Genomic DNA, 17,228 nt, shown 5'->3' with positions numbered 1-17,228 from the left:
GTCGACAGAAAAGTTGGCTTCGTTGCTGGCGCTGTTCTAATGTTCTAATTAGAACAAATAAGTCGAACAAATGTGTGTCTTCATTTCATCCCGAAAAATTGAAGCAGGGGAGTAGTCGTCTGCGCAAGCGCGGGAAATGGGTCCTAAGCGACGACAAGGCACGTGGCTAGATGTTTATTTATGAAATGTGACACGTCTGCCACCGCGTGCAAAGGTGACGACTCCCCCGCTTAATAAATCTGTCTCCACTTGCTCAATGTAGTTATGTATAATACACCAGATGTGTTTATCATGCTGAAGCACCGCTGCCAATCAGACCATAGTTTAAAGCGGGAGGGTCGTCACCTGCGCACGCGCTGGAATTGAGTCCTCGTGGGACTAGACGCTTGTTGTAAACAATAACACGCTATGGCCATCTGACGCATGCGCAGGTGACGACTTCCCGCTTTAATGCTAGTATATATTCAATTTTATGAACATTTCCTGTTTTGTATGAAGGCGTGATTCGACTTGTCGGTGGTGGCAGTGTTTTATACATTTATTGTTGAAGAGTAATGTGACAATTCATCACGTGAATTTGATGTCTGCAGAGTACAATTTGTATCATTACATACGAATTTGATATTTGTGTCTGTTATCGTTATTTTCAGTGTTCCCACACGTACTTTTCCGGAAGCTGATCTAATACATGTTCATGATAATTCTACAGTTTATTTCATATCACATTGCTTGCTATGTACACTGTGTGTCGTCTATGATCGTGAGACTTTAACAAATCCACGAATAAATAAGACTAATGAAGCAGTCTGAAGTATTTTGAGCGAGTCTTAACTACATGCCAATCTGCGCATGCGTGTTTCCATAGTAATGTACTAAAGTCATGCAGACAGCCAACCAGTAACGACACGTACTGTAAATTACTTTATCTTCACTTGGAATTGTTTTATCTATTTTCGCTAGAGGAAATTTTACATTCAACTCACCCACAATCAAGGGAAAAAACATACAGAACAACCGAAATGTTATTGCAGCGAAAATAAATACGAGCTAAAATAAAGTAGTTTATGAGTATCCAAATATTTTCAGACACGTGAATTGCTCTCTCTCTGACAGCCTCCGGTGCCGTAGAGGGCGCAAGCACACTTATTCGACAACAATGAGCTGTTTGGTCCCCCACGTAGAGGGACTGTGTGTCATCTTATTCTCGGACTGTGATTGTAATATTAAAAAGGTAAATAAATGGTAAATCCGTCTTCTGTTTGATATTTTCAGCGATTAAGCTTGAATGTTGTGACAGTGAAAAATATATATTTATCTCACAGACTGTGTGATTGTAATTCTGAGAAAGAACTGTACTACTCCATGTAAGCCGAAGGGTCATTCCAGTTTTTGTCCACCTCCGCCCCCTACGGATGGTTTAAATCCCAGGGGTCATATTTCTACAAAAAGTATGGATGGTTTAATTCCGAGAGGTGTCATATTTTTGACTAAATTTTTTTTTTACATACCCATTTGTATACGTCAAATCAGTAAAGTTTCCAGCGCATGTTTGAATTTCATATAAATAAACAATTTTACACTTGTTGCATACGTCGCTATGAGTTCCATATCGAACAGGACGCGGCACGACGACTGCCGTCCTTTAGGCTGTAGTTGGAATGAAATATTCAAACATCTAGCAACACGACAGGATCAACGATTCATTCATGAATATTTAACATAATCTTTTTATTCCATAATAGAAGAAAATTGATCAAGTAGGTATATACAACTGTTGAGAAAGATATTCTAAAATTCATAATAAAAGTGTATTGCATTCTAGAAAATTATAATTACATTATAGCATGAAGAAATTGTTTTAAGAGGGAGGAAGGGAGGGAGGGAGGGAGGGAGGGAGGGTCAAGGTGATGTATGAATATATTATAAACTATATGAATACAAGTCTCACTAATGATGCGTATATCAAATGATAAAATCATTACACTCAACGTGGCATCACATACCAAATTTCACAAGCTCTTTACAATGTGAAAGCGAGGAAATTCCTAACTAAATGATTTACAGTTGCTTAAAATGTTCTTGGAGTCTACTATCATGAAATTAACATGCATCTCTCATCTCCTAGAATATCTACAATCAATATCATCAAACTACAAGTCACTGCACCCTTAAAAACTGGATGTAGGTAGGCCTGGGTCTCATCAAACTAAATTTGAACTAATACCTCCATAAATCTGGTTGCACCCAGCTCTTGACCAATTACTTAGAATTACTACAATCTTAATAGAATGTAACACAACATCTGATTGGCCCTGAATAGGTAATTGGTCAGACGTAGTTTAAAGGTAATGTACAAGCATTGTACATCAAAAACAACCAGAGCATCTATCTACTTCAGAATATCTTAAACATAATTTATACTCCAGAAGCTATATAAAATATATATCATTCTCAGAGAAATATAAACATTCAATATGTTATTGGTGAAAAAATTATTTTAACAACAAGGTTTACAAGTACATGAAGATGATATTCATTAAAGAAATTAATTAGTTTACAAATCTGTCTTTGTAATGTTTTCACTTCAAAAAAAAATAGTCAGCAATGGTTTGCAGTTGCCAAAGAGTGTATGAAATGCAGCCAGCAATTTAACTAGCTATGAATGATACTGAAACTCTGATCACCGATCTTTTTTTTTTATTTCTAAGTTGCCATTATTCAACTTAAAGCAGCCGTATCAAAGTATCCATGCAGGACGAAAAACTAACCATACTTGTTCAAGAAATGATATCCCACAAAAAGAAGGTCAATTGTCATTAACGCACACCAGAGACAGGGCTATGGTGCTTTATAAACCGTGTGCCAGTTTCCAACACAGCCTTATTACTAAGAAGCAAGATATTACTGGACAAGAGCACATTCAGTCAATGTGACTTGAATTGAAATTTATAAGTGTTACACACAATATTGAAATGCTAAAAAATTTAATGACACCAACTAAGCACATACATTTTTAGAACCAACCCTGTCAGCCTTAGAAAATAAAGACAAAAGTCAATTATAATACAAGTATACAAGAACAAGATGAGAGTTCAGGACTGCCACATTTCATAAACTAATCAGCTTCTCTTAATCTTAAAAGTAACGATGCATTTGCTAAAAAATCATTGGTGATTGTTCAATCATGCACGCATGTAAAGCCAACTCATTTAGATTGAACAACAACCCGAGTCATTAACAGTCTTGTGAGGACAACTGCAATGTATATGGGGACAGTACTACCACAGAGGCAGGAAAGTATGCAAAGTCAGGGCCTTGCAAATTCAGCATCAAGACTGAGAGAGCACATGTAAAAACACCACTCTGAACAGACATGTACAATGTTATTAAAACTATTAAAATAAACCTCTCTCCACCCCACCAATGCATCCACCTCCCCCTCCTCCATTCCCCCTCATATAAGCGTCTTTGCTTTTTTTTTATCTTTTAAATTTCAGCTAATAAACACTAATTTGAGTCGAACTCAATTATCAAACATACAGCAGAAAAACTTGGATGAAAAATAACTGCAGAAATACTGCACACACCAATATTGTGCAAGTACAGGAATAACTTATGTACAAAGAGCATTGGAAAATAATACACACTGCATTTCAAAGTGATAAAATAGTCTATATAAATAGGAACGTTATACACATCTTGTCAAAAAAGTAATTTTTTTTTTTTTTTTTCAATAGAGTTTGTATATTTCTGGGTATTTTAAAATGATACACAGAGCAAGCCTGTTCATACTGTATTCATACAAGTAAGTGGGTGGCTTTCACAAGTTAAAACACAACTCCCTTGATTAGTTGTATTGTCAACTACACTTATCTGTACAACATCTTGTTTCAATCAGGGAGTATAGAATGAGAGCAGAACAGCCATTCTTACTCGTGTCAAAATCTTCCTTACAACGGATCTTTTTTCCCATTCATCACGCGACACGTGTTACCATGGAGATTCCAAGCAAAGTTGCAGATTTTCAAATTCGATGTCGTCTTGGAATTATCTTATAGGTATATTTTCCTTAAATCACTTGGTGATGTTATCATATTGCATTGTGGGCACAGCTTTTTTGCACCCTGTCGGGAAAAACAAAAACAATGTATTCACTAAAGCTCCATCGGTGTCTTGGGACAAAAACTAGAAATAGTTATTGATCGGTAATTGCGTGAAACATGGAATAACTGTTCAAATTGCGTTGATGATCATTTCGGCTTCTGGTTTGGCCATGTTCTAATTTTTTAGTCAACACTTTTGAACACCTATGCAGAAAGTTGAATACACAATTAGAAATTTCATACGACTATCCAATATTGTAAAAACAGTTAGACTGGATATTATAGGAACACCATACAATTTAGAGAAACTTAGCAGCATATGCATTTATGCAAATGAATGCCGGTTTTTCTATGGCAAAAAAAAAAAGTTTCCAGGCACTTCTATTTGAGATGCTCGTTTGAATGAAGCAAAACTGATACTGATAATTCAAAAACAATTTTATATTGCATCAATGAAATACCAGGACAGATATAAACATTGAACAACAACTTGTGAAAATTAGTTTACAATCGAAAGAAATAATGATTGCAACATGATATGCAAATTCATTCTATGGACGTAGAATAAATATTATTACATCTCTTTCGTAACATTTGTTACTTTGTCATTAGATTTTGTTCAAATGTCACTGACACTAACGCCGTAGGGTTTAGACTTCATACAATCAACGTTGATGACTTACCAGTGTTCGTAACCAGCATTCTTCACAATGCACGTGCCAACACTGTACTGACACTACTGGCGTATGGTACGATTCCTGTCGTGGAATGGAAACACCGGATTAAAAAAACAGCATTAATCGCAAGGGATTACAGATTATTAATCAACCGTTCTACTAATAAAATTTCAGCGTAAATTGGAGATTAAGATAATAATACAAGTGAAGAGAGTGTCGCACACATTGCGATGCTAATTATTCCCATTGACGCTACACAATAGTAGGTTACAAGCTGATTTATTGTAAATGATACTGACAAGATATAAACACATCTGTAGCCAATAACAATAAGTGCATAGATGGGAGTTGTGACTGGGTACAGGCTTTTATCTAGATCACTGCATTGATTCACTGTTAATATATCTAGGGCAAACTCACCATACAGATCAAACACTTGTGTTTATCGCTGCTTTTTGTTGACTGTTTTTCCAATTCTTTTATTCTACCTTTAAGTACAGCTATCATGTCATCAGGAGACATATCATGACTGAAAATAAATAAAAGATAAAAAGATAAAGACAAAATTAATGGTAGATGAAGAGCTATCACTGCATTAATGTCCTACAATTATTGCAATATTTCAAAACACGACTCTCTGTAAAATAATTTAGACATTAATTTCTGATCTATTAATACACGACCGTTAGTTTGAAATAAGTTTAAAATACATTTAATTTACAGTCAAACCTGTGTGCTGGGACCACACAAGGGACTTTATTAAAAAGTTACTTATAATTAGTTGATCTTTATCAGGAGGTTTTTTTTTTTATGAATTGCTATTAAACATAATCTCCAGAAAATAATGAGATGGTAATGTTGCATCAAAAACTGAAACAAATATGAATTTAGGAAAATTAAATATAGTTACTATTAAATATATCTAAATCAACCAGTTTTATTTCACATAAATCCAACTTTTTTTTACCATTTTCACGGCTTTATAAGTTTTAATCACAACTTGTCCAAAATTGACGTTGGCTATATATTTAGTTTGAGTTACTATTGTGATAAATGGCAATTTTAATTGTCCTTGGCTATTGGACCACCCTTAGTGTCAATCATATGCACCACCAGAATGCTGCAGCTTCACATAGCCATCATATTCTAGTAGAAATTTCCTTAGGTTAGCAGCAAAATTGATGAACTGACAGAAGATTAGTTACTATCCAGCCCAAACACACCCCCCCCCCCACACACACACACACACACTTGTTCATCGGGTCGAGCACCCATTATTATACCCACCTTGCAAAAAAAAAAAAGCGATGCGATACGATTGGTCAATTTTTTTTTTTTTGCTAAAATATTTTATGACACACTAATTTCGCAGGTTTCATTACTTCATCAACAAATCAGCATCCACTTTTTTTATGGTGTGCACACTGACTAGAAATAAGTCAGATGAATAATATAGACCTGACAAACCATACCACAACTGTACCAAGTTCAACCTCATAATTTTTTCAGTTCAAGAGTTGTCAATTATGTACTTGACCTATCTTCTCTGACACTGACCTCTCCTAATACCTGCGATATCACCATCAACAGCACAAACGTTTAAAGACAATAACATTTGGAATGTCAATAAATATATTCACCCGAGTTCTTCAGAGTTTTCTTTCTCACCACTCTGCTCATTTGATCGCTTTTTATCTTTAGAGAGATCTGAAAAAGATATACATCAACAATGCTGTTATCAGTACTACGCAAGATACTGCAAATTCAGAATCTCAAAATGAACAAGCAATTACTGAATTAATTAATATAATTACCCATTAATTAAGCATCAGTTACAGTTGCATGAATAGCAGAAAAAATTCTGTATCCTGAATAGGTCAAAGTTTATATGTGAAGGCTGCCCTCAATAGTTTGTAAGCAAATCAGAAAGGCAAAGCATGCTGGGAATATCATTTACATCAAAATGTACGCAAATTTATTATTGCTATAGTAATTTTGAAATATCAGAATAGATAAATAAAATAATCCATGACATTTGATCAAAAAAAGAAATCATCGTATCCCTGTAGTAGCAATATATCGCAAATTAAATCCGTAATGAAACCATGTCCAGTTTTGTGACTAGACAAGTACATAAGAAATGCCTGACAACTTTTTTGTTCACGGTATATCTCTTTTCAATTTCTCCAGCAGGGTGGGTGATCTGCAAAGGTTGCCTGCCCACATGAAGAAAACTAAAATTAGAATCCAGGTGGTAGACAGAACCTAGCAAATCTAGCAGTTTGTTTTTTTATTCAACAAACTACAGATTGTGAAAAATGCATTACATACCAGTACTAAGTAAATTCTCTACATTCCATAATACTGTAAAATACTTTATTTTAGCTGGAACTAATTTTCGCTGAAAAGATTTTCACGGATTTGTGATGAGATGAAAATAAAATATAGAAAAAGGTATATTCGCTGGATTTTATTTTCACTGAATCATTCCTTCAGCGAAAAATAATTCCAAGCGAAAATAAAGTAATTTGCAGTACCTGTACAACAAAATCTGTTCAGTTTCCTTCACCTTTATAAATATTTAATATACATTTCACAATTCAAACGTAAACAACTTTGCATATTCACTGGGATATCACATAAAAGTCACCATATTATGATGGCCTGGGAGCTGTAAAATTGTAATTAATTATTTTCTGTTCTATATCTCACAATAAAAAGAAAACTCACCAAAATTCTCCCATCTACTTCGGTCACAACTTGATGCTGGTGAACCATCGGAAGGTGCCGAAGCTCTGAAAAAACAAACACGTACAATACAGTGAGTAATAGCAGGAAACAACACAGAAGAAAAAGATTCTCCACTGTGAAATCACTTTTATTTGTATATTCATTATAAATATTTATAATGTATTTCTGTTAAAAACTGTTTAAAAATTTAGGATGATACTATGAACACAACAAAACTATTCCCTTCATATTTATAAATTTCAATGGCAGTAGAATCTAATCAACAAGCTCAGTACACAATGTTATTTGAAAACCTTCCAATGTCCATCCATCGAACCAATGGAAATCTCATTCCAGTTTGAATTGTGAAATTTAAAAATATTTTTAAAAATAAAGGGAATGGATTTGTCGTGTTGACAGTATGTTGAAAATAATGAACCTACTTAATGAAACAGGAAGCATTTTATTTTAGTACATACTTAAGAATTGCTCCTCTAAGCGCTTGTCTCGCTTTCTCTTCTGATGGTTCATCTGACGTACATGGTATAACGTCCCTCTCTGTGTACTGCACGGTACCGTAGGCTTCATTGTCATCACCGTCAACGTTCAGATCTGCATCACTGTCACCATCTTCTTTTCTTCGGTTCACATGGAAACCAGAAGCTAGAAAAAAAATAATAACTTAACAGTGTATTCCACTTGAGAGGGGGGTAATTTATATCTATGTATGCCCCCGGTGTAACAAAAAAATTAAGGGTGTTTTTTTTCATGAACATCAATTATTATTCCAGTTTGCACAAACATGACAAACTCATCATCAGACATTGACATCCACCAAAAGATATTGATTTTTTGTTTTTCCAATTTAAATGGTTGATACTTTTACATTGCAGACAATGAATTATCTCACAATATACATGTAATAATTATTACATTATTTAAAGAATAAAACAGTCAGAATACCTGCAAAGCCGCCTTCCAGCATTGTGGTTACACGTATCCTCTTCTGACCGGCCCATTCGTACTCTTCGTAAGTATCCAGAGCGTAACTGTCATCATCATGGAAAGGTGAATGTCGTTGCTATGGATACAATACAAGACGTTAGCATTGAGGTAACACTGGTATGCACGTAACCCAAAGGCATGATTTTAGAAACTAATTTCATTTCCTGGTTTTCCTTGGAATAATAACAGAAATTAATTTTATTGTACACAGTTGAATTGTAAAAAGTAATTACCAAGATTTACTGTAAACCACGTTAATTTCAAGAGAACATTCTCACGAATTTCGTGAGTCAGTGAAAAAAGGGAAACTTTTTTAGCAAATATTTCACTGTGTCAGCGACTTTCACAACATTTTTTTTATTGCAATTGCATATATATCATCCAATCGCGAAAAATCATAGCAAAAATTAAGCGGTTCACAGTACTACCGCGTAATACCTCTATAGGCAGTTGCAATTGTTTACACTTTGCGTGGGTACATGCGTGCAGCATCTGGTTGGCAAGAACCAGTTGTTTCCACTCAAAGACAAAATAACAGCGTTGTTTACTGCGGTTGTAATTAAATATGCATGTATGTGTTCTGTTAAATAAAATAACTTATGGATAAAGTTATCGCAGCAGATCGCTAGTCTGTGATGATCAGCGAGTGACATTTGTTTTCATATTTGTTGACAAATATGTAAACATATGTCGTCACAGTGTGACGGCCTATAGAGAATGAAACAAAAATTTAAATGATTAGACATTTTCGCACAAGATAATTTTGTCCATGGTATTTTAAATTTACCTTACGAATACATGCTTCGGCATGGCTGTTGATTTCTTCTATGCTTCCACTGACTTTTTGACTGCATATAGGGCATGTACTGTTAGAAATGCCAATACCGCTAGTACTGGCTTCGCCAACTGTTCCCTCGGCAACAAGACCTCCCAGGGCAAACTCTTCAGATACTCGCTTCTTCTTTCGGGATCGTGCAGCTGTCAAAACAGAATTGTGTTCCAAAAAATTTAAACTGCATCAAAAAAATATTATGCTGGCGTTAAATTGTTTTTTTTCAAATAAATATTTTCTGACGATAACAAAAAATTGTATGTGCAATTTTACAAAATAAAAACTATCCAATATTTGGATATGAAAAATAAATTCCCACATTCAATCTTCTATGTAGTCCCACCCACTTGCAAACCCCTCCCCCATTCCCTCATCCCCTGTTATAAATTCAAAAATAATACATAAATTCAAACCATAAATCAAAACCCCAACCCAAAATGTGTAAATTTTTAAGCCCTTCAGCGGAAAATAAATTACAGTTGCCGATTTCACGATCAGTGGGCATACTATAGCCCAGAACTGGTCACTTACCATGAAGACGCTGTTGTCTGTTTGACCTCACCCGCTTGAAATTCTGAAATGTCAAAATAATCACCGTTAAGATTTTCAGATTGAGAATTCATGATCAAAATGATGAAGTGCAGACACTAAAAGGTGTGATTTGATCAATAATACCTCATCTGGTGATGTCATTATGGAAGAAATTGGTGGATGCAAGTGATTGAAAAGACCACAACATACAGCTGTCAACAAAGCAAAATAAGCTAAGCAGGGTTTCCCGGAGCGCCCTCTATAGGCAGGAGAATCCCAAAGCATTCAGGTAATTTGCATAATAATGGGACAAGTGGCAGCTCCCTTGTTATTGTTGTTCCCTGGTAATTTCTTCAATGGACACCTGCTTTCAAAGTTAAAAATAGCACCAATAATGCAAATTTGTGAATAGACATCATCTGGGCCAAATTTAAACTATCAATTTCACAAAAAGACTACAATCTCAATCAGTTTTAAATTCCTGTTAATCATTTGCAATTTTTTTGGATTGATTTTGATGATAAGTGTAAAAGAAAGTGAAAAAAAAAATAAATGAAAATGTGCTGTTTCAAACAGTAAATGTGGTGAAAACTGAAAGCATGTGGAAATGCATTCTAAACAGAAATTTAGCTAATAGCGCCCTCTATAAAATTATACCTCATATCTGGCCAGAGAGGGCAGGTCACTGCCTCCATCTGTGTTTTTCTCAGCTGGGGATTCAGTTTGTGAAGCAGGTAGACTGGAGACCTACAAAAAAAAATACACTTTCTTTTTCACTTTATATTTCTAAACTAAGTGTGGTATATCTTGAGGAATAAAAGCAGGTTTGTGAGCAATCAGAGCACTAAAACCATGTTTTCGACTTTTTTTATATTTATGAAGTGTTGGCTACACAACGTTTAAATTTCGGAGCTTACCCGAAGTAAAGAATATTGATATTTATTAATATCAAAACACTAATGTATACAAGATTATTTATGTTTTAAAATAGGCATTATCTCAAGTTTTTTTAGTTCAATGAGGGAGTTTTATATTTGAAGTGATCCAAAAGTTTGTGTTCATAACCCAAGTCACTCTTTTGTAAATAAGCAAGACACCAATATAGTGGATGGTTTCACAGGAAACAAAATAAAATTCTAGGAGATATTCAAGTCTGAACTTCCCTGGCCAACTGTAAAAACTTCTGATGACGAAATAGCTAATTTGCATAATCATTCTGTCAATTTACAGACTCCTATTAAAAAAAGGTAGTTGTAATTTGAGTGTTTGTTTTAGGACATTCCACTTGAAGTAAGATCTCAGTAACTTTAACAGTATGATGCCATGCAGGTACATATGAAAAGTGCAGAAACATTTTTTTTAAAGGTATGAGTTGCCCGAGAAACTACATCTATACCTTAATTATTATAACCACACCTGCAACGTCACATCATCAATGTCATAACCTTGTCATACCATGGTTGCTAGGCAGCGTATCATACCAAGTCACATTAGTAGTGTTCACGCTACACGAAATACGGGCTTACGATTTAAGCTAATTTCATATGTTTGCATATCGGATAGACCCAATTGCGTGCACGCATGGGAGGAAACAGTGGTTAATTAGCACGGGGTAAGGACTGTCCAAACTTGTTAAAAATATTCAAAAATCTTCATTCATTTTAATTAGGATTAGTATAGTAATCAGAAAGATATACGTTACTTCTACGGTTATAAAACAATACCAAAGCAAATTCAGAAAGTACAGATTGCAGAATAACAGGACGAATCGATCAAACGACATTCAATACAATAGCGTTTTGTGCACTAAGCCCGAGCTAAGCATTCTCGCACACTTCGTTAACCCATGCTAAGAAACTGGGCCAGTCTTAAAAACTGACCAGATTTAATCCATACTTGCGTGCGTGAATGCTCAGCATGGGCTAAGATATTTGACCTCTTAGCCCGTGCTAAGGAACTGTGCATGAACACTACAATTGGATAATCTGCCTGGCACATGGAGTCCATAGCAGCTGTTAGGGATACTACATGAGCGTCCCTAATCATATGATTATATATCCTTGCGTAGGATAGAGATCAGGGATTTTTTCAGAGATGCATCATCTCCCATCCCATCCCACCTCGCCCTCCCACCCCTCCTCACCTTCCCACCCGTGAGTACATATCTCACATGTTTTTGATTTGTTAAGACATGGTTGTCAAAAAAAATGTTACTCCCTTTCTATGTTGAAAACACTGATACACTACAGGAAGAGGTACTGCACGCTCCACAAGTAACGAGTCATTAATTAGAGTAAAGAAAACTAATAATCTAACAAAAGACCATTCATTCTTGTTGCCATATGTATAAACATTCGTATCAAGATTTCATAAATCAATTCATTCATTAAGCCGGGCCTTCCTACGCATGGACATTATATTTATTTTCCCAAGTTACCGCAAACAGTCTGTCAAATTCTCAACACAAGTAGTGCTCTATATAATTATTAGCTAAGCGATCATTCATGATAAGTTCCCCCTTTAGGCCAGAAAAAAAAAAGGTTGATTTCTTGTCTTCAGGAAAATTGAAAGATGATACAGCAATGCGATATTAAGATTTTTCAATACCAGTACAGCAAGATCTTAGCAGTATGTTAAACATTTATCAAATATTATTTTCAAATTGAAAGTTATTTGGATCCACAAAACTAACTCTGAAAAGGAAACCAAACATTACTCCATTCTTCTTTACATTATTTGTACACAACATTGCAAAAAAAAAAAATATGTAAGGCACAGATTTCAAACTGAAGCATGTGTTCAGCAAAACCTTTGGTTAACCAATTAAAATATTATCATTCAGACACATGGAATATATGCATTCAACAATATACATTCAACGTACATTCTCTGTACTTTTCGTCGTCAGTACCTGCCACTTCCTGTCTTAAAGATCCCAGTGAAATGAACATTGCTACAAAATTTCAGTTTCTCTTAACTCGTGAAATTAATGAAAATGTGTATTTTCACAAAAATAATGTTTTTCAGTACTTGTTGTAATTGTAATATATGTATATTTAAATTATGGCAAACTCCTAAAATCATGATTCAATATTTTGTTAAAATTGTCATCAAAACAAAAGTCTTCTTCCAAAGACTCTTTTCTGATGGCTGTCTTTTAAATTCATCAACAGGAAGCAGCGCCCTCTATCAGTCTAAATTGGCTAGTACCACATCTGAACCACATCATTCTGCCAACAGCTACTAGTTTTAATGGTAGTTAGATTTCTGTTGCAATATAATCTAAATTATGGAATCTAAAAATTATTAAATCAATTAAAATTAAAAATTTCATTGTTTTTCTTTTATTTTATTTTTTGTATAATTGTTTGATCAAAAAATCAGGAAACTGTGAAAGTATAATTGAAAATAAAAAAATGTCAAAACTAAAAGATGCAAGAAAAAGAATATGCGTTGACAATTGGTAAAAGAACGAAAAATATTGAAAATTGAGAAGTTCCACCTGACTTTCATATTCTCTTCTTGTCAATGTCAGCCATATTCTTTGTTTTCATGGCAACTGAGATCATCTCACCCCATTTAACATTTTACGTCCCAAAATGGCAGCCATTGTGTATACTTTAATTTTCCCTCCCACCCCCCTTTTTAAATATGTAAAATATTCTCAGTATTAATCTATTGGACAGTTGATTATCCTAGATACAAATTTAAGACAGGGGCCAAGAACAAAAAGAAGGTGCTGACATTCATACATTGTTTTGGGTCAGTATATTTGCATGATTCCAATTACTTCATCTTACCAACTCCCAATGGAAGGTGAAGTCGATTTCACTCCCGAGGCTGTACTGGACAGTCGCTTGCAGTTGGACAGAATTAAATGTACCCACGATATTATAAAGCACATTGCCTCAGGATCGACTCGGGCTAGATCGAGAATAATGCGGTCGTCGACACACACACAGTTCAAACACAGGAAGCTGGATTGCGTATGTGTATAAGTCTTGTTTGTTATATTAACATGGCTACATACTCTAGTTGCACATTCTTAGAACCACACACACTAAATGTAATAACACAGTACATAGTTAGTAGTTATAGAATAACTGTGCAACTATCACAGTGGTTTACACTAAAGTCACCTATAAGGCATACATGTTATATATTATTTATAAAGTGACAAATTTATAAACTTAAAAGGCAGTTGCGCATTGTATAATCTCAGTGGAACAGGTTGTTTTAAATTTATGCTTGATTAATGTGCACTTCACAAAATTTTGGGGACGGGTCTGTGTATAGTCAGTACAGTTGTTTTACTTGGATTCGAATAATATTTGATTACAAACGAAAAAACCTTTGGGTATAAGAATATTTGTAAAAATAAACATGCCTTTGCCGATTTCAATGTAAATTAATTATTTTGAATTTACAGTGAGTTAGTGTTGTTACATTTTTCCCAGCTTCAATCTAGGAAGACTATGAAATGATTAAAGTAAGAAAACCAAAATTAGACAAAGCGCACAATTTTCAATTTCAACATATATTAGTTCAGAATGGGGGTTGGGAACATTGATGAACCCATTTATTCTGTGTGCCACATACCAGTGTTGTCACAGAACAACTTTTAGCATTTACTGTAAAATACTTTATTTTCGATTGGAATTAATTTTTCACTATTTTCGCTGAGGGAATGATTGAGTGAAAATAAAAATCCAGTGAATTTACTATTTTTCCTATACTTTACATTCAACTCATCAAAAATCAATAAAAATAAATTCCATACAAAACGCAGAAATGTCTTTTCGCGAAAATTTATTCCAGCTAAAATTAAGTATTTTACAGTAGTAAGTTTGTTCATTGATTTTGTGATCATTTCACAGATCTATGACTAAATCATCAATTTGTACGAGGTTTCCATCCTAGTTTATTACACTATGTGCATACTTTATCTTATAAATTTATGATAATAGTAATCAATGACAAACTGAGGACATTAACGTACGTTTTTGTTTCCTGTTTTTACAATTCTTTTCAGATGTAAATGTACAGAACAATTTTCCATATTTTTTTTTTCTAGAATTTCTGTTAATTTTTGAACAAAATATGGATAAATATGCCGGTTTTATTTGGTGAAAAGTAACAAAAACTGACTTTGGTATTAACAGGATTATAGTCTGTAAGTAGAAAAGTCAAGAGTGGAAGCCAGAGCACAGAATCGAGTGCTGTGTCTAGCCGTAAATTATGTCAATTTTTTTTTTAAAACATATTATAAAGATATGAATGGTAGTTCCTTAGGGAAGCCTGATCATGCAAAGATAACAAATCGTCTACTGAGTACTTTTCTCGTTTTTTAAAAGCTTTGTATCATTTTTTACTATCCCTGTACAAATCTATTAAATTGGTAACATCTTAAGCAAGGTGAAACATACCACCCTTCAATTATTAATAAAGGTCCTTTGGGTACGTTTGAACTAAGTGAGTTGGTGCGGCTGATTAATCATGTACTTGTGCCCACAATGCAATGCACCCCACTTGGCTGTTCCATTATTCTAGCTGCACCCCTACCAATTTCTGTGACATTTAAATCCATCCCATTGTTTGGTGTTCATCCATTTCTACATTGAGGGATTTGAAAAATAATCAAAGTCATGCATTATTTTTCACTTTTCCTGAATAAACCAGCTCCATTTGTTTTCTGGATGAGTGATTTTTTTTTTCTTTTCAATTTGTCTGAGGCTGATTTTCTATTTTTTAAATTTTATTTTTAATCAAAATAAGATTTCAAAAAATGCACCCGACTCTGTATTATTATCAGTAGCATTCAACCTTGCGGCATTGCTGCAATGCATTATGGGTTTTACAATCATTTTTATTGTTCTGATTTACAAGATGCAATAAGATGTACATCGTTTAAAAAAGATTTACCGGTAGATCTTTTCCTGTTTTACCTAGTAGCTTTATTAGTTTTTTTCAAATATGTATGTGCCAGCTCCAAGAATTCAGTGTTATTGTTGTATTAACTCTCCTGACCTGAGTGCATGTATGTCTATAATTGCAAGTGCTAATCATGAACTGTATTTTTTTTTTAATTCCACAAAAACCACACTGCATGTTTGGACTACATGAGGGCTATGCAACCATCTTTCTATAATTAATTTAATGTGACATCCAGACACCAACCATGCTTGGTCTAACACCTGCAGGCTTCAAAGTCAGCTCTATAATTTATTTTAAAGCCGCTGCACATTTTGGGTAGGTAACATGATGTACTTATTAATTATTGTGTCATTCAAAATTCTATCAACTTTGACATAGCGAGAAACTCCATAGGGGAAGGGAGCCATTCATAAATTCTAACAGCTCACCATCAAGCCTGATATATAATACAATTGTGTCAATAATGGAATCAGAATTTATTAAAAATAAGTAAAAACCATATCAGATAATGAGATCAGGTGATTACTGCAAGTAATGCCGGCCATAATTGTTTAAATACGTACCTGTTTTTCTTGTAGGCTTTTCCTGTTACTTCTAAAACAAACAAAAAAAAAGAAATATTAACTATAAGTGTTAATTTAAATTGTTAATGGCTGAGAAAAATAAAACTTTGTCTCAAATGAAGTTTAATTTATCAGACTAGCGAGAAATACCGCAATCTTCTCTGCATTCAATACGAAGAAGTCACATCAGAAATAGACATGATGGGATAGTACGAGTCTGGCAGTAAATTTTTAATTTACCGGTACTTAATGACTTAACTGAAATGTGACACTCAAAATCACTAAAACTTGCCTAATAAAAAAAAAAAATGATAAAGAAAAAAATGGATAAAAATTTGACAAAACAAGATTTTGCATTACATTTTGCACACTTTAACTTTTATTTATTTTCCAAGAAAATCACAAAACATTTCACTGGGGGATATTGGGGAGATGATCATCAACAACTTTAGCAAAATTTTATCTATTCAATGTATAACAAAATTACAACCATTTCAAATTGGGAAAATTCAACGTATTAAAGTTATTTCATAAATAAGTGTCAGAGACAACAGTACTGCGTAAATACTAACACGCAATATAGGGACACAAACCAATGCCATGATTAATATTTTGCTAATGTCATGCATGTTCTGCATTCCATTTTTGTGACCGCATTTTTTTACATCACATCAAATGATGTGGCTTCCTTAATTACATATTAGGAAAAAAAAACAGGAAGCATTAAGCAAATTTTTCAAAACAATCACATGTGCTAGAGGCATCGCGTTTACTTGAGGATAACTTAATATACACATCTAAAATTTAAATTATATTTATAGCACAGAGGTTTTTGTATGATACAGTATATATA

The 17,228-nt window shown here is 34.1% G+C and overlaps 1 protein-coding gene across 1 annotated transcript in view; it reads right to left on the bottom strand.

The window, feature by feature from the left end:
- Nucleotides 1-3,731: 3,731 nt before the first annotated feature.
- Nucleotides 3,732-17,228, bottom strand: part of LOC100374392 (E3 ubiquitin-protein ligase RNF220-like) — a 44,767-nt gene continuing 31,270 nt past the window's right edge. Inside the window, exons 4-14 of the mRNA XM_085503299.1 lie at nucleotides 16,376-16,406; nucleotides 10,536-10,625; nucleotides 9,879-9,921; nucleotides 9,303-9,493; nucleotides 8,474-8,591; nucleotides 7,990-8,173; nucleotides 7,511-7,575; nucleotides 6,421-6,487; nucleotides 5,201-5,309; nucleotides 4,787-4,861; nucleotides 3,732-4,124 (exon numbers count right to left, since the gene is read on the bottom strand). Coding sequence (XP_085359425.1) covers nucleotides 4,053-4,124; nucleotides 4,787-4,861; nucleotides 5,201-5,309; nucleotides 6,421-6,487; nucleotides 7,511-7,575; nucleotides 7,990-8,173; nucleotides 8,474-8,591; nucleotides 9,303-9,493; nucleotides 9,879-9,921; nucleotides 10,536-10,625; nucleotides 16,376-16,406 — 1,045 coding nt within the window. The 3' untranslated portion in view covers nucleotides 3,732-4,052. The remainder of the gene's footprint in view (nucleotides 4,125-4,786; nucleotides 4,862-5,200; nucleotides 5,310-6,420; nucleotides 6,488-7,510; nucleotides 7,576-7,989; nucleotides 8,174-8,473; nucleotides 8,592-9,302; nucleotides 9,494-9,878; nucleotides 9,922-10,535; nucleotides 10,626-16,375; nucleotides 16,407-17,228) is intronic.

Source organism: Saccoglossus kowalevskii, chromosome 9 (assembly GCF_978046115.1).
Source record: "Saccoglossus kowalevskii chromosome 9, keSacKowa6.1, whole genome shotgun sequence".
Lineage (NCBI taxonomy): Eukaryota > Metazoa > Hemichordata > Enteropneusta > Harrimaniidae > Saccoglossus > Saccoglossus kowalevskii.
The sequence above is the reverse complement of the archived record's forward strand: the minus strand, read 5'-3'. Positions and strand labels throughout refer to the sequence as shown.